Source organism: Helicoverpa armigera, chromosome 2 (genome assembly GCF_030705265.1).
Source record: "Helicoverpa armigera isolate CAAS_96S chromosome 2, ASM3070526v1, whole genome shotgun sequence".
Taxonomy (NCBI): domain Eukaryota; kingdom Metazoa; phylum Arthropoda; class Insecta; order Lepidoptera; family Noctuidae; genus Helicoverpa; species Helicoverpa armigera.
In genome coordinates, this window is record NC_087121.1 from 813,641 (window position 1) to 838,965 (window position 25,325).

The 25,325-nt window shown below is 37.2% G+C and overlaps 2 protein-coding genes across 8 annotated transcripts in view; both read left to right on the forward strand.

The window, feature by feature from the left end:
- LOC110378775 (solute carrier family 23 member 2) overlaps positions 1–12,021 on the forward strand; it is a 24,946-nt gene extending 12,925 nt beyond the window's left edge. For 2 of the 3 annotated variants that reach the window (XM_021338173.3, XM_021338171.3), the window contains exons 6-13: positions 6,213–6,333; positions 7,011–7,152; positions 7,486–7,599; positions 8,196–8,335; positions 10,020–10,167; positions 10,528–10,749; positions 11,115–11,232; positions 11,677–12,021. In XM_021338173.3, the coding sequence (XP_021193848.1) occupies positions 6,213–6,333; positions 7,011–7,152; positions 7,486–7,599; positions 8,196–8,335; positions 10,020–10,167; positions 10,528–10,749; positions 11,115–11,232; positions 11,677–11,761 (1,090 nt within the window). In that variant the 3' untranslated portion in view covers positions 11,762–12,021. The remainder of the gene's footprint in view (positions 1–6,212; positions 6,334–7,010; positions 7,153–7,485; positions 7,600–8,195; positions 8,336–10,019; positions 10,168–10,527; positions 10,750–11,114; positions 11,233–11,676) is intronic. The other variant, XM_064042251.1, reaches the window with a different exon arrangement.
- Positions 12,022–21,092: 9,071 nt separating this feature from the next.
- LOC110378772 (uncharacterized) overlaps positions 21,093–25,325 on the forward strand; it is a 71,427-nt gene continuing 67,194 nt past the window's right edge. For 2 of the 5 annotated variants that reach the window (XM_049843876.2, XM_049843877.2), the window contains exon 1: positions 21,134–21,326. The gene's annotated coding sequence lies outside the window, so the exon portion shown is untranslated. Of the gene's footprint in view, positions 21,327–25,325 lie in introns of all 5 variants that reach the window. The other 3 variants (XM_021338163.3, XM_049843875.2, XM_049843878.2) reach the window with 3 other exon arrangements.

Below are 25,325 nucleotides of genomic sequence, written 5' to 3' on the forward strand. Positions count from 1 at the left end.
CAGTATAGAATTGTTATGTCGTTGTGAAATATGTAACATAGAGATGTTGCATATTGTATGACCTCCTTATATATCATTCGTCGCTTGTGTTTGATGGGTATGACCCGCCCACGCATCCTTAATATTATAAATGGAGATGTGTGATTGAGACTCTATTACTATTGTTTGTGACGCTTTCTTGGTTAAAAGTTCCGAGTTGAATTTAAATTAAATTGGGCACTTTTTAGGGTTCCGTAGCCAAAATGGCAAAAACGGAACCCTTATAGTTTCGTCATGTCCGTCTGTCCGTCTGTCCGTCTGTCCGTCTGTCCGTCTGTCACAGCCGATTTACTCGGAAACTATAAGTACTACAGTGATGAAATTTGATGGGAATATGTGTTGTATGAACCGCTACAAAAATATGACACTAAATAGTAAAAAAAAGGATTGGGGGTGGGGCCCCCCATACATGTAACTGAGGGATGAAATTTTTTTTTTCGATGTACATACCCGTGTGGGGTATCAATGGAAAGGTCTTTTAAAATGATATAAAGTTTTCTAAAAAACATTTTTCTTAAAGTGAACGGTTTTTGAGATACCAGCTCTCAAAGTCGTAAAAAGTATGTCCCCCCCCCTCTATTTTTATAACTACGGGGTATAAAATTCTAAAAAAAATAGAGGTGATGCATGCTAATTAACTCTTTCAACGATTTTTGGTTTGATCAAAGTATCTCTTATAGTTTTTGAGATAGGTTGATTTAACTGTAATTTACGGAACCCTTCGTGCACGAGTCCGACTCGCACTTGGCCGGTTTATTTTTATATTGGCTTTAATCATACTAATATTATGATCGCGAAGGTAAGCAACGATGTGTGTATCCTTGTTATGCTATATTTTGCGAAATATAAGTTTAAAATAATAATATAACTCGTGGCTGAAAAGCATTGTTTTACACATAAAGTATGTATTGCTTAAAAGTGCCTCATAGATCACATGGATAGTATAAAATTCAACCACCTAATTCTGTAAACTTGTACCAGCTTAACGCACAAGCTAATTATAAATTCCAGTTGATCATTATATTATACATATACATGAGCTATGAGCCAGTTATTTGCCATCCAATACTGCGCTAATTAAGTGCGGTGACACTATTGAAGCGGGTGTATGCTATCAGTTAATTACCATCATTATGGAATAGGTTTTGGTAGCAATTGTAGTTTTTGCGACATGAGGAAATTATGAAAAGTTGCAGTTGTAAAATACAGTTTCATTATGTTAGAAACTATTAAGTTAATACCTAATTATATAAATACACGATTCTTTGAGGTATATATAGAAATAGTTCTTAATTTATATTAATCATATATTGAACATATTCGTAGATTTACTTGAATAATACCTTAAAGAAAGAGAAAAGTTCTTCTTCGAGTAACTTGATTTTAGAATGGAGAAGCGAATATTTAGCATAGAAATGTGTGAAACGAGGGTACGTTTACCCCGCAGCTTTATTCGGCTACATCCCCTCTCGACCGTTTTGTTATATTCGCCAACGAAGTTACAGTTTCCACCACAAAATGTGACAAAAAGTTATTTCTAGTACAAGTCGGTGAAGGGAAATTTAAGGAAAAAAAAGCATGCAGATACATAGATAAATGAGTTTATTAATTTAATTACAATGTCGTTACCACAATAGAATGCGATGAAAGCGAGTTTTTTGGGGATCCTATCCCGTAATTGACGTAAAAAGCTAATTTAATTACCCTAATTTCAATAACGTATTTGAATTTGATTTTATGACCTTAATAGCTCCCGCCCTCGGATTCACCAGCATCCGGAGATAACTGCTTCCTCTTGCTGGATGGTTACAAAAAGTCCTTCCTATGTCCTTCTCCCGGGTCTTAGCTGTTTCCCCTCTAATTTTCAGCTGAAAAGGACTTTACCTCTACATATTATAATTATTATCTACATACTTTTTGTTGGATTATGAAAATTTTTATGTGAAATAGATTCCATATCAGATATTTCTAATTTGGTGTAACATTTTCCGTTTTCAAAGTAATATAAAGTTGTTGGAACTGGGAGTTACTCTATTGCTCGGGAACAGATTCGCAATTTGGTTTGACAAGTTCATTCCTCTCAGAAGTTCGGATGCGTAACGATGGACTGCTATCGATTCGAGATAACGTTGTTATTTGACTTTATGGTATGGTTCAATTTGAAAACAACCACATAAATATTAAGCTAGTATGGGGTTCAGTTTATGGGAGTTGATTTTTAATGAAAGATTGATAAATAGTTTATCAAAATAAGTGTCCGGGGCTTTATTTTTAAGTGCTTTTCAAAATCTTTTCTAAAATCCAAACTGAACTTAATTATGACGATATTTTCTTACACTAAGATTGTTATGCACCCCCAATTAGCGTTAAAACATCCTCCTATAGATATATCTCTCGAGTAATTTTCAGCATATTCTGCTCACAATAGCTGTGAAACTTCAGCGGTATTGCCTTAATGTAACACAATATACCCTTCCGTGTAACATGAGCAAGTTTATTAAAGATTACACACTCCTTTGATCTCCGTGTAATCGACGCCAGTTCGTAATTAAACGTACTTTAGCGGTAAGGCGAACTCACCTATTTTCATTTTAAACCTTAACTTTGTTAGTATAAGGTACAAAGTTGGCTGATAGGTAATTTAAGTAACAGGTAATCAGAGAGGTAAATAATTAATTTTCTTGTCCTTTGTTATGTATCTCTTAGATTAGCAGCTCTGTATTATTTCTACCGGAAACGAATCCCTTGGCAATTATTTTTGTGTTACTTATTAAGTAATCAATTAACATGGTTTGTGGTAACATTGACTGGTAGAATTTGTCTCGTAAAGAAAAGTTATATGTCCCTTTATATACGAATGTCCCTCCCTTTTCTGTGAACGTGAGAATCAAGATTTGAAAGGAACTTAATAAAATGCATGGTTATAACCCGAATAAGCTGCGTCTACCTTTCCCCCGGGTTTCATAAAACACTGGTTTTTTTTAAGTAAAAAATAAATAAATTTAAAATGAGTACAGCAAAGCACCTTCATGACCACACAATTTTCTCATCGGAACAGTATTTTCGTAAAACGTTGATGGTCCAAGATGACAGGTCTTCCGTCACGCCGGCTTCAGATAACGGAACGAAGATCATTCATTACAGAGAAACACTCGATCAAATATTATTACGTATTTACCAAGTTTTCTCCGGTGGTACTGACCTACTACAATTTTGTTGGTTTATCATTTCTTAGTTTATCTGCTAACATAATCATCTCCCGAGCCTTTTCCCAACTATGTTCAAGTCTAACCGGATGCAGCTGAGTACCAGTGCTTTACAAGGAGCGACTGCCTAGCTAACATGTTCATTGAAAATCTAATTATTTTAATTACCTCAACTTGTCAAAGATAAAGCATTTTATTGATCAAGGGATGATCCAATGTAAAATGTGCTATATCTTGTCCCCTGGTCTACATTGAAAACGGCCTGCATAAATTTTAAGGGATAAATGCACCTTGACTTGTTTCCTTTCTGATATAAATCGGGAGTAAAAATATTTCATATCAAACATAACCTACGTACATAGTAAGTTATGTTTTATAGTGCGTTTTTGGCTATGTCTAGACATTAGGACGCCAAGCTTGTCGTCGTTCTATATCAATATGTCTTGTTGTACATTAGGATCATCTTTCAAGTTTTACTAGATTTTCAGGAATACTGAAACCTAATAATATGACATTGTAAATCTACTAGTTGTTTCTCGCAGTTTTATTTGCTTCCTGAGTCTTCATTCAAGACTCTTTTATATCAGATTTCATTTAAATAGGTTCATCGCACTTGTAAAATTAGTATCACATTAATTTAAAAATATACTTATACATGTTTAAGAGAATAAATAAATCTAAAATTCCAGATCAACTAGATACTCGATACATAAATACCCTCATAGTTTATCCATTCACTAGTCGGCCAGTAGTGGGAGTGTCGTGGGCGTCGTGTGACTATCCAGATTATGCAAGCAGACTAGCAGAGCTTTGTTCGCGCAAACAATGGCGCCCGACACAAAGGGCTCGTGACGAGCTTTCGATTTTTGATTTTCAACATGTCTTGTGAGCTTGGGGAATATTAATCAATGGTTTATTGATTGGGTCTTGTGTGAGGTCGTTATTAAATCATTGGTAGCTAATAATTGCAATTTATGATTAGTAGAAAGTAGCAGAGATAATTAAGAAATATGACATTTCTTTTTTCGCCAATTTTGATTGCTGATTTAGGTACTCAAATCCTGCAATGTCTGATTTCTATAACAAAAAGTGTTCTTGTGGAACAGAGTGTGGAAAGGGATTTAAAATTTAATTTATTTTATCAGAACAATGGAATGAAGATTGCGTGAGCCGTGCTATCTCGTGATTGGAAATATTTGCTTTGGCAGTTGCAGACAGGGTTGTCAGTCATTCAGATTTAAGTTCCGATGAATAATACACTTTAGAACAATAATTAAATAAATGATGTTATAAAGTTAATTTTTTAAGCGTTCTAGATGTCATATTAATTTAGAAACAATTTAGCAGGTTTCTGGCAGACCATTTCATCTTGTAACACAGACAATATCTCTTAATTTCAATGACTTTTGCTAAACTGAAAGGAGCTGACAATGAAAGATCAAAATAAGTTTAATTTAAAGTGGTATAATATAAATATATTTGAGCCCTGAAAGACATTTAACATTCACATGACAATTCCTATCCTTAACCTCTCTAACCACGCGAGACAAAATTGATTTTCTATTGTTCTCTAATTAGCTGTTTTCAAGCAGTTAAAGAAAATGATCAGATAACTAGCAGTAGCTTTGTAATTCAATGCCTACACAGGTGCCAGCCCTACTGCAGCACCATAGGAACGTGTGATTGCGTTCGCACATATTTATTTTAAACCTACAGAACGGAAGAGCTCCACTGGAAACGTATCTCAGTAATTGGTTACACGTGTGTTACAGCCTGCACTATGTGTGAAATAGTATTGTTTTTTTAAATGGCAAGCTACTTACAGTATGAAAATTTTATTGTGCTAACATCGAAATGGAGGAATTTATGCTTAATTTTATGACATCCTATCAAAAAAAAAAGACGAAGTAGGTACTTATATGAATTATCTATCAAGAACCAAGAAGAAAAAAAAAACTAAATAAATAGGTGTCCTCATAAAATGAAAATTTTTGATAAACTATTGCCTGCAAACATCCAGTTTCTAAATGGCTAACTTACAACCTCATCGCTCCAAATCGGTTAAAGCAGTAAGCATCTCATGTGTAAGTGTTCACGCCTCTTAAACGATCTAAGAATAGGCTAGAATCAGGTGGCTGACTACAAAAGAACAGACTAGACTAATCTCCGCACTCCAGTGGACACGGGGCTTAACGAAACCTATTCTCAGATGTATCGCAAGAACGAGAAAAGCGCTTTGAATAAAATCCATCGAGAACAAAATGAATAGCGGAGGTGCCATATCGGAAAATCGGCTAAGAAAATCGCGCGCCAAAATGCGGGTGAACGAGGGATGAAGAACGTTTTTGCTTTTATACGCCTTTTTTGGAACCGGGCATTTTTTGTAGTACCAAAAATCGTTGACAGAGGTCTGAAAGAATCCGAACGCCTCGTAATTTCACTCGTAACAGATCATTTTGGTCATGCCAACCGTATAAATTTAACATAGAAGAAGGCGCCTGATGTACCTGCATTATGGCACCTCCACTGATCTTTCTTTACTCCATGATAAAATCCAACATCGTACTTATATTTCTTTTCTATTTCTCGCCTTTACACTTTAATACAGCTCTAAGCTGTTATTCAGTCACGTTTTTGTAAAAAGTAATAATGCTCTCCTTTTATAATTGGGAACGTCTCATTGAATTGGCGTTTCTTTACAATTTTATTTTAGGTATCAATGTATGAAATGCCCGTTGTTAGGAGATCTAAGAAGTCTGAGAATTTGTCGGTGAAAAAGATATTAATTTCATTGTTTTCAAGGACAATAATTATTTTTATCAATATTTAGAGTAGTCTCGAACCAAAGCAGTCTGTAATATGTATTTTATATCGATGAAAAAAATGACGACCAACTTAGGTACTCACCAAATGTCGCCAATAAAAGGTAATTTTAGAAGAACTAAAAGTATTATCTTATTGTTGCAGAACATTCACATTGCTGACAATATTCTCGCAATGCATGACTAACGTCACCATCCCCACTCTCACGTGGAAGAGGGATAAAGGGTTTACCATCATATGGTTCCCGCTGTTCAAATTATTCCCGGTAAGTAAACTAGTTGAAATGAATATCTACAAAGTACAAAGTTTATATATGTTTATGGGAGTATATGTGTTGATTACTCTACTCTACTCTGTTCTTTCAAGGGATGTTACATCCGAGAAATAAATAAAAATAGGCAAAAGCAAGAAAAAGATAGGAAATATAATGAGGGTTATGTGAACTCATGTTTAACTTAAAGTTATATTTATACTAAGTATTCTAGAGTTTCTATTAGTGCAAACAAATAATAGACTAAGAATAGACTTCACAGAAAACCTTCAAGTAAATTATTTATTCCTGCAAGTTTATAAATACGTAGTCCATTCATGTTTCCGTCGGTACTTCTAGCTAGTTTATGAATAAGGTGCATATAAACATTGTTTAAACTAAATTGAAACTCGAGCTTGGTATTTCCTGTAGACGGCATTGGGATTTTTTTTGCATATCATTCGAGAGTTATTGCCTGTTCTTCTCCATTGATCCTTCTTTAGATAAGAGTGCAAATCGAATGTACTTTAAAGGCAACGCTTTTTAGAAAACTCTTGTGTCCAGAAATCTGAGTAGGACTTTTTACCTTATAGGATTTTGTTTAGAGTGTACTTAATTAACCTCTCTCCTATTAGATGTATTTTTTGATTTTCATAACTGTAATTTGTAATAACTGATTTCAATCTTGCTAGGTGCTGTTAACCATCGTATTAATGTGGGCGCTGTGTGCTATACTGACGATAACAAACGTGTTCCCCCCGGAGCATCCCGCCAGAACTGATGTCAAGCTCAACATCATTGAAGACGCGCCGTGGTTCAGGGTGCCTTATCCTGGTGAGTTCTTGAAGTACTATTGGCATTTAGGAGCCATCACAGTTATTAGAGTTAATTAGAAAGAAACACGATTTGGATTACTATCAATGAAAACAAAATTGGTTGAAATTGTAGGTACCTGTATAAAAAAATTTTTCAAGTGTGAAATAAAGAAAAACTGTCAATTCTGCAATTCTCAACATTACAACATGAAACTGAGATGTTGGGTATTTCAATGGGAACAATTTGGTTTGATAGCGTAAAATGCTCTCCCCTGCACTTCAATAGATATATTCTTGGGTTGCTGTGACTTTTCTATATTGTATTTGTTGTGACTATATTTATATTGTACAGGTCAGTGGGGCGCTCCCACAGTGAGCGTGGCGGGCGTGCTGGGCATGCTAGCGGGCGTGCTGGCCTGCACCGTCGAGTCCATCAGCTACTACCCCACCACCGCCAGGATGTGCGGTAACTATCACCACATAGACCACTAGAAACCGACGACTCATCTAGAAGCATTCTTTATTATGTAGAGTTGATAAGAAACATAAAATATAGGATTTAGGATCATGCATATCATGGAGAACTAAATGGACGTAGGCGTTATGACGCAGTATCTCCTGAGAATATACAAAAGTCGCCAAAATGCCTTACACGTCTTCATTAGAATCGACCCATTATTTTCAAAATAAGATCACCAATCTTTCACAGATTGGTTTTGATGGTTCTGTTACCCGGGCAACCCGATACCCCTTGGTTAGACTGGCGTCAGACTTACTGGCTTCTGACACTGAACTTAACAAATTGCAATTTCTGAATTCCACACAATATACGTCTGCGTCAGGACCGCTGTCACTCCTTACCGGTCATCTCTAAATACATATAGAGAGTTGCTAACCTAATTGATACAAATTGGTACCCTCATGGTTTTGAAGATATTCTGTCTCTAGATGTCCTGTGGGGAGTTATTATTATATGAGTCCCTACTTCTGCAGTTTCGCTTGCTGTTAATTGTCAACAGCAGCGCTTTCTACGTCCATTCTAACTAAGACTTGTTCCCCTAGCTGCACCACCGCCACCGCTGCACGCGATTAACCGTGGACTGGGCACGGAGGGGCTGGGGACTGTGCTGGCGGGGCTGTGGGGCTCCGGGAACGGTACCAACACCTTCGGAGAGAACGTCGGAGCTATTGGTGTTACTAAGGTAACTTCTTAAAGGTGACTTCTTTCACTAAAAGCGTGCGAGCTGTACTGGTGTGTGTGTGCATGTGACATAAAGGATATGTCTAGCTTTAGCCGGGGGTGTGTGGAGTTGGCGCTATAATGAAGGCTTAGATGTAACCCCCCCCTAGATGTAACCGGCTAAACATAGGTGGACTTCTGGCTTAGATTTAACACATTCACACTTGTATTGTTAATTCTGAAAAGATCTTCAAACCTATATTGTTGGTTAAATACTACAGTGGGGCAAAATATATTTACATCCAGATATGGTTTTCAGTTTTTTTTTTTTGTAAAGTTACTATGTATAACTTCTTATTATTTATGTATTGAGATTTAAGTGAGATGGTCGCTGTTATATACCATTTCGAAGCACATAATGGAATGGAAAATAAAACAATAAAGTACACAAAATAATTGAAAGAACCTGAAGGCAACAGAATTATTTTGCGGTAATTAAACAAGAGAGTGCAAACGACAGGTGTCGGTTACACGCGGTCGGTACTATCTGTTGCGGCGAGGGAAACAATTGTACTGCACTCGATATTTTATTATTTTGCGGTTTGGAACTGAGAGGAATGAGGGAAATAAATAATAATTTGGGAAGTATGGGTTGTTAATCTTCTGGGAATATGTTTTGTTTTAAGATCGTCATGTACTTTTCCTTACAATGAAATGCTTTACATCTTCATTTTAGTGATCCGTAGGGATAGAGGATTTGGTGAAATTATCTGTTTACTTGGAATTGTTTATTGGAACTCCAGACTTCCGTTGTAGGGGCTGCGGGTTGTTCGAAAGAGGTACCGCGGCCCTAGCACATAAGAAGGCCTACGACGGAACACGACGGCTTTTAGTCAGTAAGAATCTGACACTCCCTCACCGCTGCTAACCCACAGCGGGAGGGGTCATTTGATGATTTTTTACGTCGTTAAAAAAAAAGACTTCCGTTGTAAGAGGCTCGATGCGAACTAAACTGTGGTGCACTTCTAACTTGTCGCTTCTTTTTCAAAGAAGGATCTCGGAAGACCATATCAGCAACCCTTGCAGTTTTACAAGACCTTGCAAAATGGAAACTAATATTGTTTTACTAGCTGGTGCCCGCGACTTCGTCTGCGCAGGTTTAGTATTTCGAACAATATGTTTACAAATTGTAGCCTATGTGTTATTCTGATGTATAAGCTATATTATTGTGAAGTTTCATTAAAATCCTTTTAGTAGTTTTTGCGTGAAAGAGTAACAAACATCCATACATCCATACATCCATACATACAAACTTTCGCGTTTATAATATTAGTAGGATTTTTCGTGAAAATCTCAAAAAACAATTAAAGCAGAAATATGGGAAAATGAGCTATGTATGATATCCTCTATGTAGGTAGGGTCACGTCGCGTGGTGCAGTGGGCGGCGGGGCTGATGGTGCTGCAGGGCGTGGTAGGCAAGCTCGGAGCAGTGTTCATCAGCATCCCGCAGCCCATCGTTGGAGGACTGTTCTGTGTCATGTTATAACGTTATCTATGTAGGTAGGGTCACGTCGCGTGGTGCAGTGGGCGGCGGGGCTGATGGTGCTGCAGGGCGTGGTGGGCAAGCTCGGAGCAGTGTTCATCAGCATCCCGCAGCCCATCGTTGGAGGACTGTTCTGTGTCATGTTATAACGTTATCTATGTAGGTAGGGTCACGTCGCGTGGTGCAGTGGGCGGCGGGGCTGATGGTGCTGCAGGGCGTGGTGGGCAAGCTCGGAGCCGTCTTCATCATCATCCCGCAGCCCATAGTTGGAGGACTGTTCTGTGTCATGTTCGGGATGATTTCTGCTTTCGGTGAGTGGAATGACCAGGCCCTTAAATGCTGTACATTTAATGAAGTTGAGATTTTAAATGCTTGCGAGTGTCCTAAGCAAGGTTTTAGGACCGTTCTCAGTTCAATTTCTATCACTTGCACGTTTCTGAGACGTTGGCTTTGCTTAATATTCAATTGATCCTTTTTAACATACGCAAAGATCGTGGTGTCTTCTATTACTTTTATTTTCAAACTGCGAGCCTTTGCTAGCCCTTGTTCGAAATATTTGACGATCAGAGAATTTCTAAGTACACCTTGACCGTCCACTTCACACACAAATTAGGTGACATTAATTTGCTCTTCAACAGAACCGGTCCTAAAAATATTGTTACTTTACCCAGGTCTATCAGCCCTCCAATACGTGAACCTGAACAGCTCCCGGAACCTGTACATCATCGGGTTCAGCATCTTCTTCCCCTTAGTCCTCACTCGCTGGATGTCAGCACATAGTGGGGTCATACAGACGGGAGCAGAGGCACTGGATGCCGTGCTGCAGGTGCTGCTGAGCACGTCTATACTGGTTGGCGGCATTGTGGGGTGTTTGCTGGATAACCTGATACCAGGTGAGTTGGATAACAATAACATACAAGTATTATAGTAGGTAGAAACTGTGTATGAACTTGTCATTAAGCTGGTATATTTTTTGGATGATAAAAAGTTTACAATCAGGTATATTGCATTAATCGTGTGAACTGGTTGGTTTTCCAGTGTCAGACGGATTTTTTGTCTTTGGATTGGATTTGAATATTGAGTTAATAGCTAAGCTAATTATAATTTTATAGCCAGATGCCGTCATTTGGCCTCCCTATCCCTGCAGTTGCTTTTCTTACATTGTTTACCTATCTAGCGAGATCCTTTGACATGATGGAGTTAGCTTTACGATTTACTTGCTGTGACATCCTAATTCTGTTTTCTCTGTGACAATAAGGTACGGATGAGGAGCGCGGTTTAGCCGCGTGGGCGAAGGAGATGTCTCTGGACGCGGCGGGCGCGTCTGAACACGGAGACACGTACGACTTCCCCGTGGGCATGCACCTTATACGACGGTAAGAATATACACCTATGTACCTTGATGTAAATAATTAACTTTCTTACCTTCGTTTAATTCAGCCTATACCTACTCATAGTTGTGCGATACCAAAGAGTGTTCAAATGCTGTAGGTACCTAATTACTGACTGATTAGTACAAGAAATATGCAAAATGTAGGTCGCGCCAGCGGTTTCACCTGCGTCCCGTGGGAACTACTTAACTAGCATTTTACAACTAATTATAGTAATGCAAATCTTTGTTTGGTAGTCATTATGTAAGCAGATTGATAGCGTTATATTTTCCAATTAATTTACTGGACAACATATATATTCTATCACCCCTTATCAGGTGGAAAAATTATATTTCAAGAATGGGGATCAAACTTTTTTCACGCCTATATTTTTAATACGTGGAACTACATGAAATAGACCAGGTTAATAATATTAATCTATTATTTCAGATGGAAATGGACGGAGTACCTGCCGTTTATGCCGACATACCAAGCCGGGAAGTTCACTGCGCTGTTCAGAAAGAAAGAGAACTGATTATAAATATTTAGTGCAAATTAGTATTAATTAAATCAATTGTTAAGATATAAGTGTTAGTGAGACTTTCATAATGTAAAGCTAATTTAATTATTCATTAATTAATTTACTAATATATTATGGTATACAATTCCATCCGATGAGATTTTATAGTATTTAGTAAAGTTTATTTAAGGAGGATAAGTATTAAGTACTTAATGTATTTTAATTGTAAAACTATTCATTAATTGTAAAACCAATGAACTTGCAATTATCAATAAATTACCATACTTTGAGAATAATTGATTTGGCCTATTTTATTATGTTCCAAGTTAATTTATGACTGTTTGTAGGCAAAAAGCCATAATTTACGAGAAAACCAGACAAAATCATATCACAATACCTACTTACATACATTTTTCTCTTCATATTCTCGTGAGCGAATATAATGAAGTCCCGTAACAGCATTTATATAGGAATTCTCTTAGGCGCAGTAATACGATGAAATCGCGAGGACAGCCTTGACGCACGGCTCTTGAGACTTGGCTTAGTTGGGGAGACCAGTTAGAAATACTAAGACTTGCTCGCGGTTTCACTTGTGAGAGCAAACATTACATAAGGCGAAAAAAATGGGTATGACATTACAGTACCAAGATAATGTATGGAACCTCTGTATATCTGACATTTATAATGATAACTTTTCTCACTGCTTCTGGTTTGAGACTTCTTTTCTGCATATCAAGAATCATATTATATCTGGTAGTTGTTTTGGCAGATTGGTGTTCCGAATGACCCATCTCTACCTAAAAGTCAGGCTACCTTTAAATACCAAACATCTACATTGGTACAACCCTTTTTCAAACAAACAAACGCATATTCGCATTTATGTCTTGTAGTTAGAATTCTGGGTAAATAAGTATATCATACCTTACTTACATAGTTTTATGATACATATCGATATTTTTTAGATGTGTGATGGGTGAATACTGGATTATATAGCTACGCTTGTTCGAGAAATACGGACAAAATATGTGTCATCTCGAACCTTCATAGAAGGTATTTTTGTCCAAATGCGTTGTATTCAATATCAGTATTTTGTTCAGTAATCTCTGATGATATCTTGTTAGTTTTATTTCATTATGGTATCAGCTCTTATTTTGGCAAAATATGAGTTAGTCTGGTTTACCGAAAATGATTTTTTTTGCTGCAGAAATTCTTAGTCACATTTTACTTGCGGGGTAAAACCCGCAGTAACGCTATATGTACCGAGTTTATATTTTCTGGGTTATGTACTGTACAATATACTAATTAATATTATGGTCACTATATATAAGCTTTTAGAGTTAAACCTTCTCCATTTTTGGAACTCGCTTGAAAATAAGTTTGTCAAAGCCTAAATCTAATATTAAAAACGTTTTTTATAATATAATGGCAGTAATTTTTGAAACAAAGCTATAGAACCGTTCACAACTCAACATATTTGTCTCCAACACTTGATCACTATTTGACATTTTCAATAATCTATTTTTTATCGCCATTTGTCCACTCTAAAGCAATAAATCTCCGAAAATAGAATGGTCAATAAAAATACATCGGTAAAGAAGAGATTTCGTTCCATTGTGCTATTGATTCGGGCTCATCAATAAGTGTCGACGAAATAATTGACACGGCGCGTAATGGAACGTGAAATGAAAAAAAAGTTCGGACAAGTTCGGCTATCTTCGTGAGATGACGTGACCCTTCCCTGAAACCCTAGTGATATTACAAATGATAGTTATCTAAGTCAATTTACGGATTTCCCAAGGACCTCTTTTGTGTAAGAACGTTTTGGTTGAATCTTTCCAGTATCCTTATCCCTCTTAACATAAGAAATTCAGGAGACAGGAGACACTGTTTGTTGGTTTTTCTTTTACTGCTGAAAACTTAAGGGAAAAAGACTGCACCGATTTTTATGAAAGTTCGTGAAAAAAGGTAAGTAAACTTTAAGTTACAATTAACGTTCGCAATCCGACAACTGATAAGAGGAAATTGTAGGCTTGAACCTTAAACAAAACATATATTAGCGTACAATCTTCAAAGAAACACAAAACTACAAGAAACTAAATCTTACGATACATTTAACTTTATGATGACCAAGTGTCATGGCTGTCATCCAAGTTTGTCACATGTGTAACGGGTAACAATGAATGCGTTATGGTTCATGACGTCATATCCGGTAGTCACGGTATAACACCCCAGTAATTATAGAGGGAGCCAAATCACGTCGTCAAATGGGATGACTGTGGGATGGTAGGATGGCTGTATTTGGTGCAGGAATGGTTTCTGTGCAACAGCTGTTTGGACTGGTAATGTTGATGGAGTGTGATGTACGAAACTAGCTTTTAGAAGGTGTATGTAGGCATAGTTTTCCTAATTAACTAGCATTTCCGAAGTAAGCCATTTGGCTTATTTCTTTGTATTTCTTCGTATAGATATTGTCGAGAAGCTTTGCTTGTCTGAAGGAAAAAGCATGTAATAAAATACCTCTGTGCACGATGCCTGCATCAAATGGCTAACTTCACAGCGGTTAAAATAATTAGTTCGAATTACTTGCGATCGCTGTGTTGTGTAATCTCTAAGCAAAAGTTAGTTTTTTATCCATTTTTATACCTTCTTGAGTGAGTCTGCTGTTTCATATAGGTTCTATACATCCTTCTTCATATGTAATTCTATGGGCACTACTTAAAATCTTTAACTATTCCGTTGCTCACACTATACCGTAGAAATTGTTATGTATTTCGACGTGGAAGATAAATGACAACATTTTCCAATAGTCAAAAGGGGACCAATTTTACAAGAATACTAAAATAAGGCACACCTGTTTCGGTTAAAGATAGTTGAGTCCACCTGCCGCGTTGGCACACTGCACTTCAAATACCTACGTGCTCTAGATTTTGTGGAAATACTTCAGCAGCTGTCAAGTGAATTCCTTCTGTTAGTTGTTATTTATCTAACCACTATCTGTTTCTACCCGTTGAAAAATGTTTAACGCTATATATTTTTATGGAGTAAATTCAATTAATTTGTAAATACACTGGTTTTATGAGAAGAAGACAATCTTTGTTTTAGGCTTTTGCACATTATGCACCATGAAACAAACACAATAAAGAAACCATAACCAGCTGTGAAATATATGCCCATTGGCCAAGTCGGCGATTTGACAACTGAAAAACTGAAAATAGTTCGGTTATCGTTATAGTTAAATGGCGTAGATCACCATAAGATGTTATTTTTGACCTACTGTCTCAAAGCAAAGCATCTTCTTAACCTAAACATTTCAGCTAGAAACACGCACTGGTAAAAACAATCCTATAGATTGTTTCACGATTTGTCAATGTGTGGGTGAGGGCTGACGTAGACAACCTAGGCTATAGGCTATAGGCTAGGCAGTCGAGGAAATGAAAAGTCTTGCGTAGCTGGAATTCTTAGAAAGAATGACGTCACGATACTCGGACCGCACCTGAAATGCTTGAATCTAGGGGACTTCTTGGTATCAATAACTTTTAAAAGGTCTGAACTTTTTCATAATCTTTTACTTTTGATGAAAATTTTATTAGATTTGTTAGGAATTATTCTAAATTGTTTAAAAAAGTTTGTCATGCGGCAAAATCAATGTATTTCAGTAATAAAATTAAGAATAGTAAGAGTATAATAAAAGCGACGTGGAATATTATAAATAGCGAGACCGGGAAAATCAAACAGCGTGATAATCAGTATAAAATCATTAATGAGAATCAAGTTTATGAGAAAGATTCTGATGTAGCTCGCGAATTTAACACATTCTTCTCTAATATTCCAATCAAGACCACTAGCGGCTTAGACTCCTCTGCCACCAACGCCGAAAAACTTTTACGTAGTAGTGTTAGTCAATGTGAAGCCACATTTACCTTTAGTTATATTTCACCTTATGACATAGTAAGAACCTTCAAGTCATTAAATTCAAAAAAGACAGGTGATTTATGGGGTATCTCTGTTAAAGTCTTAAACTGTATTATTGACGATATTGCGCCCTATTTAGCTCGTATATTCAATGAGTGCATTGACTCAGGTACCTTTCCTGAACTTATGAAATACAGTAAAGTTATACCTCTCTTTAAATCCGGGAGCAAGAACGATCTAGGTAACTTTAGACCGATCTCAATTCTGCCCGCGTTGAGCAAAATTTTTGAAAAGCTAATTTTAAATCAACTCCTCCGGCATTTTAATTCATACAATATTTTACATGCGGAACAATACGGTTTTACAAAGGGTCGCTCCACAACGGATGCCGGAGTTGCTCTATTGAAACATATATTCAGTGCGTGGGAGAAGTCACAGAATGCTATCGGGGTGTTCTGTGATCTTTCCAAGGCGTTCGACTGCGTCCAACATGAAACGCTTACCCAGAAGCTAAAGTACTATGGTATTAGAGACAGCGCACTTAGTGTTATTAGCTCATATTTAAGCGGTAGAATGCAATGTGTTGACGTTAATGGTGTCAAATCTTCCAATCTACCCGTTCGTTTGGGCGTACCGCAAGGGTCGATTTTAGGTCCATTTTTGTTTCTTGTATACATTAATGACTTGCCATATTATTTAAAATCATTGTGTGATGTAGTATTGTTTGCTGATGACACGTCTCTAATTTTTAAAGTTGATAGGAATAGAGTAGATTTTGATGACGTGAATTCTTGTCTTTCACTAGTAACGCAATGGTTTACAGCCAATAGTTTAGTTTTGAATACGAAGAAAACAAAATGTATTAAATTTGCTTTGCCCAACGTAAAAAATCTCGGTCCCGGTGTAATTTTGAACGATGAGGAACTTGAAACGGTACATGCTACGACTTTTCTAGGGATAACAGTAGACTCCAAAATTCAATGGGGTGAGCATATAACTGGCATCACGGGTAAATTAAGCTCTGCTGCGTACGCTGTCAGGAAAGTAAGAGCTCTCACCGATGTAGCCACGGCGCGTTTAGTGTACTTTAGCTATTTTCACTGCATCATGTCCTACGGAATTCTTATGTGGGGCAATGCTGCCGATATCGAGAATGTTTTCGTACTACAGAAGCGCGCTGTCCGTGCTATATACAAACTTGGTGCTAGAGTCTCCCTTAGGGAAAGGTTTAAGGATATTGGTATTCTGACTGTGGCGTCTCAATACATTTATGCCAATATAATATACGTAAGGCAAAACCTAGATTCATATAGTAAAAACAGCGACGTACATCATTTTAATACTAGAAATAAACACAAGTTAACCGCACCTAATTATCGTTTACATAAGGTACACGGTTCATTTGTGGGGCTTTGTGTACGCATTTATAACAGAATTCCGGTTCATCTGTTGGAATTAACGGACAGTTCTTTTAAAAACAAAATTAAAGAAATTCTTGTTAAAAAGGCATATTATAATGTTAATGATTATTTCACAGATAAACGCAGATGGCAGCTCTGAAGTGGAACAAAAGTGCTTTATTTTATTTTGTATTTTTCGGTGTTTTAAATTAATAATAAATAAAATTGAATTGTATAACTGTAAAATAAATTAATAATAATTAAATTGTAATAGACAGCTGTGTTGCTGGGAAGTTTGTTCTTCACCGCTTCTTCTTTCCAGCCATAACATTAGGAAGTGGTGAAAGGGGGGCGTTTTGGGGGTGCTGTCATTCTTGTAAAATTTTGACGTTAAAAAGTGCTAATCGTATTAGCCTATTTTAATAAATGATTTTGACTTTTTGACTTTTTTTTTTTTGAGTTCCCAGTAGATTTCACAACCTGTGCTGATAAAATCTGTAAACATAGCTATCATCGAGCTGTTATTGATCAGTTATACAATGATATTGTGAGTGCTTTAACGGAATCTGCGATTTTGTTTCGTGACCGCAATATTCATAGGAAAAAGAGAGTAGTGCCAGGTTGGAATAGGCATGTCAGTGAAGCATACAGGGATGCTAGGCAGAAGTTTCGCCTGTGGGAAGACTTCGGAAAACCATTAAACGGTTCCATTTATTTTGATATGCGTGAGGCCAGAAGGATCTTTAAATCAAGGTTGAAATGGTGCCAAACCAATGAAGAACAGATTAAAATGGATATTCTGGCCTCGCACCACTCAAATAGTGATTTTCGTTCTTTTTGGAAGCACACGAATAAGTTAAGCTGTAAGCCTGGCTTCCCTGTATCCATCCAGGGTGAGAGTGACCCTGTGCGCATTGTTGACCTCTTTAAGGAACAATTTAGGATAACTTCACCGATGGGCCCCAGCTTGTCCATGCCAGATGCTGATAGCCATAGTGACCTGGGTACCACCTTTACAGTTAATGACATTAAATGTATAATTAGCTCAATGTCTCGAGGAAAGTCACCAGGGCACGATGGCCTCAGCATTGAGCATCTCAGATTTGCGGGTCCACATTTACCGAGAGTTTTAGCAATGCTTTTTAACTTTTGTATAAGTCATGGGTACATTCCTAGTCAAATGACTAAAACAATTGTAGTTCCGATACTTAAAAATAAAACAGGAGATATTGCTGATATTACTAACTACAGGCCTATTTCTCTGGCTACTATAATAGCTAAAGTGCTTGACAGCCTGCTCAATAAACAACTTAATAAGTATGTCCATTTGCACGACAATCAGTTCGGCTTTCGGCCTGGACTTTCAACAGAAAGTGCTATTTTGTGTTTGAAGTGGGCTGTCAGGTACTATGCAGACAGAAAAACTCCAACCTACGCTTGCTTCCTTGATCTATCCAAGGCATTTGATCTGGTCTCTTACAGCATTCTATGGAGAAAATTACAGGAAGCAGGAGTACCACCTGACTTAATTACCATTTTTAAATACTGGTATGGAGGCCAGATCAATCAGGTACGCTGGGCAGGGGCTCTATCGGAGCCGTATGGGTTGGAGTGCGGTGTTAGGCAGGGGGGGATAAGCTCGACAACGCTCTTCAACCTTTACGTCAACGAGCTGATCGTGGCGCTCAGTAGAGAGCGTGAGGGTTGCTACATTAACGGAGTTAGTTACAATAATATTAGCTATGCCGATGACATGGCTCTACTGAGTGCCTCGGTTTGTGGTCTCAGAAGGTTGCTGGCTATCTGTGAAGGCTATGTTAAAAATCACGGATTAGTCTACAATGAGAAGAAAAGTGTAGTCATGGTCTTTGAAGCTGGTGGTCGATGCTTGAAAACAATACCTCCTGTGAGGTTGAATGGTACGGTTCTGCAGAGGACCTATAATTTTAAATATCTTGGCCATATATTGACCTCCAACTTAAAAGATGATCTAGATATTGAGAGGGAAAGAAGGGCGCTGTCGGTTCGAGCTAACATGATTGCTCGCAGGTTTGCTCGTTGCAACGTAGCTGTCAAGCAAACTTTATTCCGTGCTTATTGTACCTCTTTTTACACGTGCAGCCTGTGGGCATCATTTACTCAGAAATCGTACAGCGCCATTCGAGTACAATACAATAACGCGTTCCGGGTATTAATGGGGCTGCCTCGCTTCTGCAGCGCATCAGGGATGTTTGCTGAAGCTCGCATTGACTGCTTCTACGCAACAATGAGGAAAAGATGCGCGTCCCTGGTGCGCCGTGTGCGGGACAGCCCCAACACCTTACTGCGCTGTATAGCGAGTAGACTCGACTGCCTGTATATGAATCACTGCTGCAGACTTTCCACTTCGGTGATAGACCTGCAGTGGTGATTTGATACAGGCAGTTATCTTAGGTTAGGATGCTTTGTGTTGGAATTTACTAACATAGTAATTAAGTAAAATTGTTACTAACAAAATGAGTCATGGTCACTTGAATAAATGAATTTAATATAGCTACAATTCGACTACAGAATTCCAGTGAAAAGATTTTAGGTCTTGAGAAAGTTTAAGGATTTTATGGATACGTAGGTAATAGGAAAATCTACCACAGCAATTTTTATTACATAAGTTAACCAAGTTCATTGTAAAACAGTCAAAGTATTATTTATAGACCCATGCTTTATCAGTTTTATTCAACTCCGGAAACCAGTCATGTAAATAAAAGTTAAGACTTATACGGCAGTTTATTTTCAATTCTACCCACACAAAACTATGACCAGTAACCGTTTTGGCAATGGTTTAATATAATAAATAAGGTTGTGACCTCAGCATCCCCCAGCTCCCGGAGACAGAATGAGTAAGCGTCTGACGTTTTTAGACGAAAAGTTTTTAGAGCATTTGTTGTATGCGCAGAGATGACGAATATTTGACCTCACCCCGGAAAATACGGGTTAATTTTCAGTTGTAAAGGTTTCGCATGAGGTCACTTTAGTTTTATATATGGAAGACGTAAATAGTAGATAACCTTTTCAGTTAATTTTATGTTACCTAGCAGTGTTTAATGTTTAAATGTCAAATGTCATAATCTGGACTGGGATTTCAACAGTTCAGTTTTCACAGATTGTGCAATTCAGTCGAAATCAAAGAAATAACCTTAGAAAGTTCTTATGAACCTAGTTAATGACTACGCGACTATTTTCCAAATGTCAGATTCACATAACCCAAGACAGCATCAATATAACCACACATTTCAGGTAACTAATTAGTTCTGGAGATTCAGACTATAATTTACGTATAATCGCGATACAAATAAAATGTCGTTAACAAACAAATCCTTCGGCCGACGCGGCTGACACGCGGCTGATGGCTATCGCTGGCGGAACGGCCGATCATGGCGGATTATTGTTGTTATTTAAACGGCTGATAAGTTCCCCGGGTGAGTAATGGCCGCTGTCATTGTTACTTTACAATTATTAATTTTATGAGGGTATCTTTGTTCGGGAGTGTATTTGAGAATATTGGGAAATTATATGATTTATTTATTAAGTAGTGGTTATGGTTTCAATTCAAGAGTGGTACCTATGTGGTTTTCAGATTTGGAAGGCCTGTTACTATTTACTAAACATGTAGTGCTATTAGGATGAAGATCTCTGAATTTGTATTGTTGCGGATAATAAACACCCGCTGGGAAAATATTCGAGTTCGTGGGTGCTGAAATCTTTTATTGATATGGCATAATAACGATCATCGGCTATTAGATGCAAGAATTGCAAACCAATGAAAGTATAATTGTAATTTTATTCGTATTTTGAACTCGAAAACTGAAGATAAGGACCCCCTTTTTAAGGATGGTGTTAAGAGCGTCATAAGGATCGCGATAGCTAATGAAGCAATTGTAGACATGTTTCGGAAACCTTAGACCTAAAATGTCATTAACATGACTGAATTTCCGAAGTGCAAAGCTTGCAGTTGTCACGGACCAATACGGATTTAGGTCCATTAGTGTTGGTCTGCACACGAGTGAGCGAGTGTTTACATTTCGGCGCACGCATACTAACCTGTTGTGCGCGTATCGACCGGCCGGGCCGGGGCGAGGCAGTCTCGGCCGCTCTGCCGTCGTCGTCGGCCGCCAGTGCCGTGCCGTGCCGCTCCCGTGCCGTACCCGTGCCGTTCCCGTGCCCAGTGCAGTTCTTGTGACCGAAATGCAGTTGCCGGCAACAAGCCGGCCGCACTGAGACAAACGCTTCAGGTGAATATTTTTACTGTTTTATTTTTGTGCTATTTAAGGTTTAAATTGTTTGGTTTACTTGAGGGTATGGCGATGTTAATTGGTAGGGTTTGGTTCTGGATGTTTTCAGGTGAGAAATAATAGGTGTTTGAATCGTTAAGTAGCAATAAATACGAGATAATTCGTGCATACCTTCTGTGGAAAATCGATTCTAATTCAAGAAAACAATAGCAAATGATGTTTCATAAATCGCCAACGTTTTTGCGCGTCTGACTTTAAAGTCTTTAAAATAGACGTTGTGTACGACCACAAAGTTTGAATTAGGGTTTAATTTATTGTTACTTTGTTATTGTTTGCCTGGCTTAAGTACCAGCATATTTTAAGCTTCGGTTTGGGAGATACGTCATTAGCCGCGACTTAAAAGCTCAACTTCAAAAATATATTGTTGATACTGTTATGGCTTCCTCTTCAATCAATCCTTGAATAACATTCAAATTCGTTACTGAAATCTGTCCAAAACAATCAATAATTCTTTGTCAGCCCGCCAAACTTGCGACGCAAAAGAAAAACATTTTCCATTAGGCAAGGAGCGTTCCTTTGTTATAGCGTCCTAGATCAGTGGGAGTGAGACTAGTCGCGCCTCCCGGCGGCTCCCGATGACTCACGAGATTTACGAGTCCCCTGTGATTAGCAGTTACTGTTCATTAATTATATTTTGATGCACAACGTCACCCGCGCCGCGGTCTGCACAGAACATCTGAACATCTCGAACAACGCGCAGTTTTTAATGCGCTTGAAATATGTGAACTCGTGGCATTTCAAACCGGTATGAAGCAAGCTTAATAGTTTTTCAATCGATTGATAATAGTTTGAGAAAAAAAATGCTACCTACATAGCGTTTTATCGATAACATTCCCGATTGATTTTTAATCATGTTTCGTGTAGCACTTGAAATTCCGAGTGTATTCGGATATTTTATCTCCACCTGCATACGTGAGTTGGCTACGTGATGAAATGGCGGTGAAACGCGCTTGCGTTGTGCAACAGGGTCCAATCTGAACTCTAGACCTTTAACATGACTCACATTATGCGCAGTACGGCATTTCATCAATTTATATCAAAACACTTTACTACTTCTACAGAGAAACGTCTTCGAGGGACAAGGCAATATCCATGTTTTACTGTGAATCACATAAACATCTCAGGTTTCAAATCTTAAAAGACAGTTCTTGTCGAAAACACATTTACGCCATAAATAAGAATAAGAAAGTTTCCTTTTGCGATATCAGTCGATCAGGTACATTAACATACTATCACTTTTACAAACAATTAATAATCTTATTTACCTAGTTTACATTTAAATTGCAAGTTAAATCACATTACCGTTACACGAGAGGATTGTAATTCACATTTGTGTTAATGTTAACTAAATAACTTGTAGTTAACAACAGTTCTAACTACAAACGGGTAACTATCATTGTGAGTAGTTTACACTAATGAATCATTAGAATTCTATATGGCATCTACAGCTGTTGAATATATTCTCTAGTTCCTTGTTATTAAATTAAATTAAGATTCTGTATGAAATAATGTCTCATGATACAGAGAGAAGTATACCCATAGATCCTCTTGAATTAATTTGAAAGAAAAATGAAGGAATAAATAAATTCCTGATTTATTACTGTTACTTTTGTACAGGATAACATAGTAAAGTTAAGAGAGCAATATTTTACTCTTCTGTTTGACTGACTCATAAATGTCAATTTTTAGGATTCGTGCTCTCATTATGACTAGCGATTAATGCTCTTTCAATTCAAACATTCTATTGGATCAAAATGAATATGTAGTAGCAACCAATGCAGCTGAAAACTGAGTATGTTATGTTGTTGTCTTAAAAAGACAAGTTGATTCACTGATTAAATTATCCCCAAAATGAGTCAGTGATTCCTGAAGAGAAGTAATAAACATAATTATTGTCAGCATTTTGATTCAACTAATTCTTTCACATTTCCGAGAAAGTGATAATTTGCACGTCTCATAAGTATACATAGTGATGCGTGGGTGTATTTTCGGAAGATGAGTTTTGGTTTTGAAAATATAAAAAAAAACTAATATGTTTTCTTATTCAATACCCATTTGAAGATAGAGATACTTAGACATGCCATATATGGAACATTCGTTGCTATTTCATCATCACTATTAAACTCTTGATCCTTCGGTACAATATCTCCAGAATAAAGACAAAAACTTTTAATGACGTCCAACTCTGTAATTTCACATTTCATGTTATCTGCATGCTCTATTTTGAGACTTCTGAATTTCGTAATATCCGCAATTTCTGGTTATTGCCTAAACCGAGCGTATGATTTTTGTTTAGTCACCGATAGTCTCATAAAGATATTTTTTACCAACTTATTTCTTAAACAAAACGTTTACATAAATAGTATAACTGAATCCATTTGTCGGAAACTAAAGCTTATTTATACAATTACATTGTATTTGTTTCCAAGAACATAGAAATTATGATGTTTGAATACTAATAGAAGAAAAACAAGTGTTGTTTAATTTGTTTCTCACATAGCTAACAAGAAAACAGTATGGTTAAGTGAATTGGCTACACGCTGTAATGGGTATTTACATAATTGTATTGCTGTAGCAGGTTGCGAAATAAATACGCTAGTTGTTTTGTTATTGGGCAATCCTGTAACCTGGGGTTACGGTTAAAGTTTTGCGGATATAACGACCATTTTGGATTAGATTCAAAATTAGAATTATATTTTCACTACAATTATTTGCAATTAATTAAGGGTTCATTATACTCCATTCATATTAAGTTCTCCCAGTGTCTTTCTGAAGGAAATATTTTGAAGTTGCCTTTTTGATAACAGGTATTTTTTAGAATGAATGAAGAAGCAAAATACTTGCCCAGAAAATAATCACGTCTTTCACCATCATATTACCACATTTGTCGTAACATTATAATTTAAACCTCTGCCCAATTCACGAGTCAAGAGTGTGAAAATACGTTAATCCATTTATCGGCGTTCCAATCTACGGTCGAACGCACGGTGCGGACTAATCCCGCTTTTTGCGGACTTATCTAACAAGTGCGGGACTGATGGTAATGTTGCTGTTCCGGGATTTATCTGAGAGATAGCGTAGTGACATTTTATTGGACAATACCTGTTTGGGTTTGATGTATCGTGTTTGTTTTGTGTTGTGATAGCAGGTATTTTAGGCATTTTTTGATTTAAAACGTTAAGGTTACACTAGTAGTTGTGAAGTGATTTAGGGGACTATAACATTTTACTTTTTGTGTTTGGTTTTAAGAGTCACTTAAGTCTTCAGGAAGACAATAAAAACGTGGTCTACAAAAATCGACATAGAAGAGACAACTTATATTTTATAACTATGAATTCTCTTTAACATTGTAGGTACAAAATTTTCTCAAACACCCAAAAATTATATAACTTTTCAAAGTAACATCAATGTAAGATTTCATACATTTACAACACAGAACGTGAACTATGTCAATTCTATTGTCTTGTACTTGACACAACCACAAAACCTTTTACTACACATTGACACAGCACTGACCTTGGCTTGTCCCCATAGCCGAAGCCACCCCATGGTGTAAAGGGGATGGTCGCAACTGGCCGGTCCATTACCGTCGTCTGTCAGTGAAGGCCGTCTGACTGTCTGTCACGGGTGTATAGATGAGGAACTGACTGTCTTGATTATACCTCTAATTGTAAGGATATGGTGACCTGATTATTTTTGGTGTAGAAATGATTAGGGTGAGTTCGCCAATTCTGTTTATTGTGAGCTTAGACATAGATGGTGATAAACCAAGAAAAAATGGTATCTATTATGCTTTGCCTATGTAAGGTTACATAGTGATAACGCTTTTTTGGTAGGTTATATTTGATAAAATCAATTGAATAATAGGTAACTGCGATAGTAGCCTTTACCAACTGTGATAGTACAAATAGTCCAAGAACAAATGAACTTGAATGTATT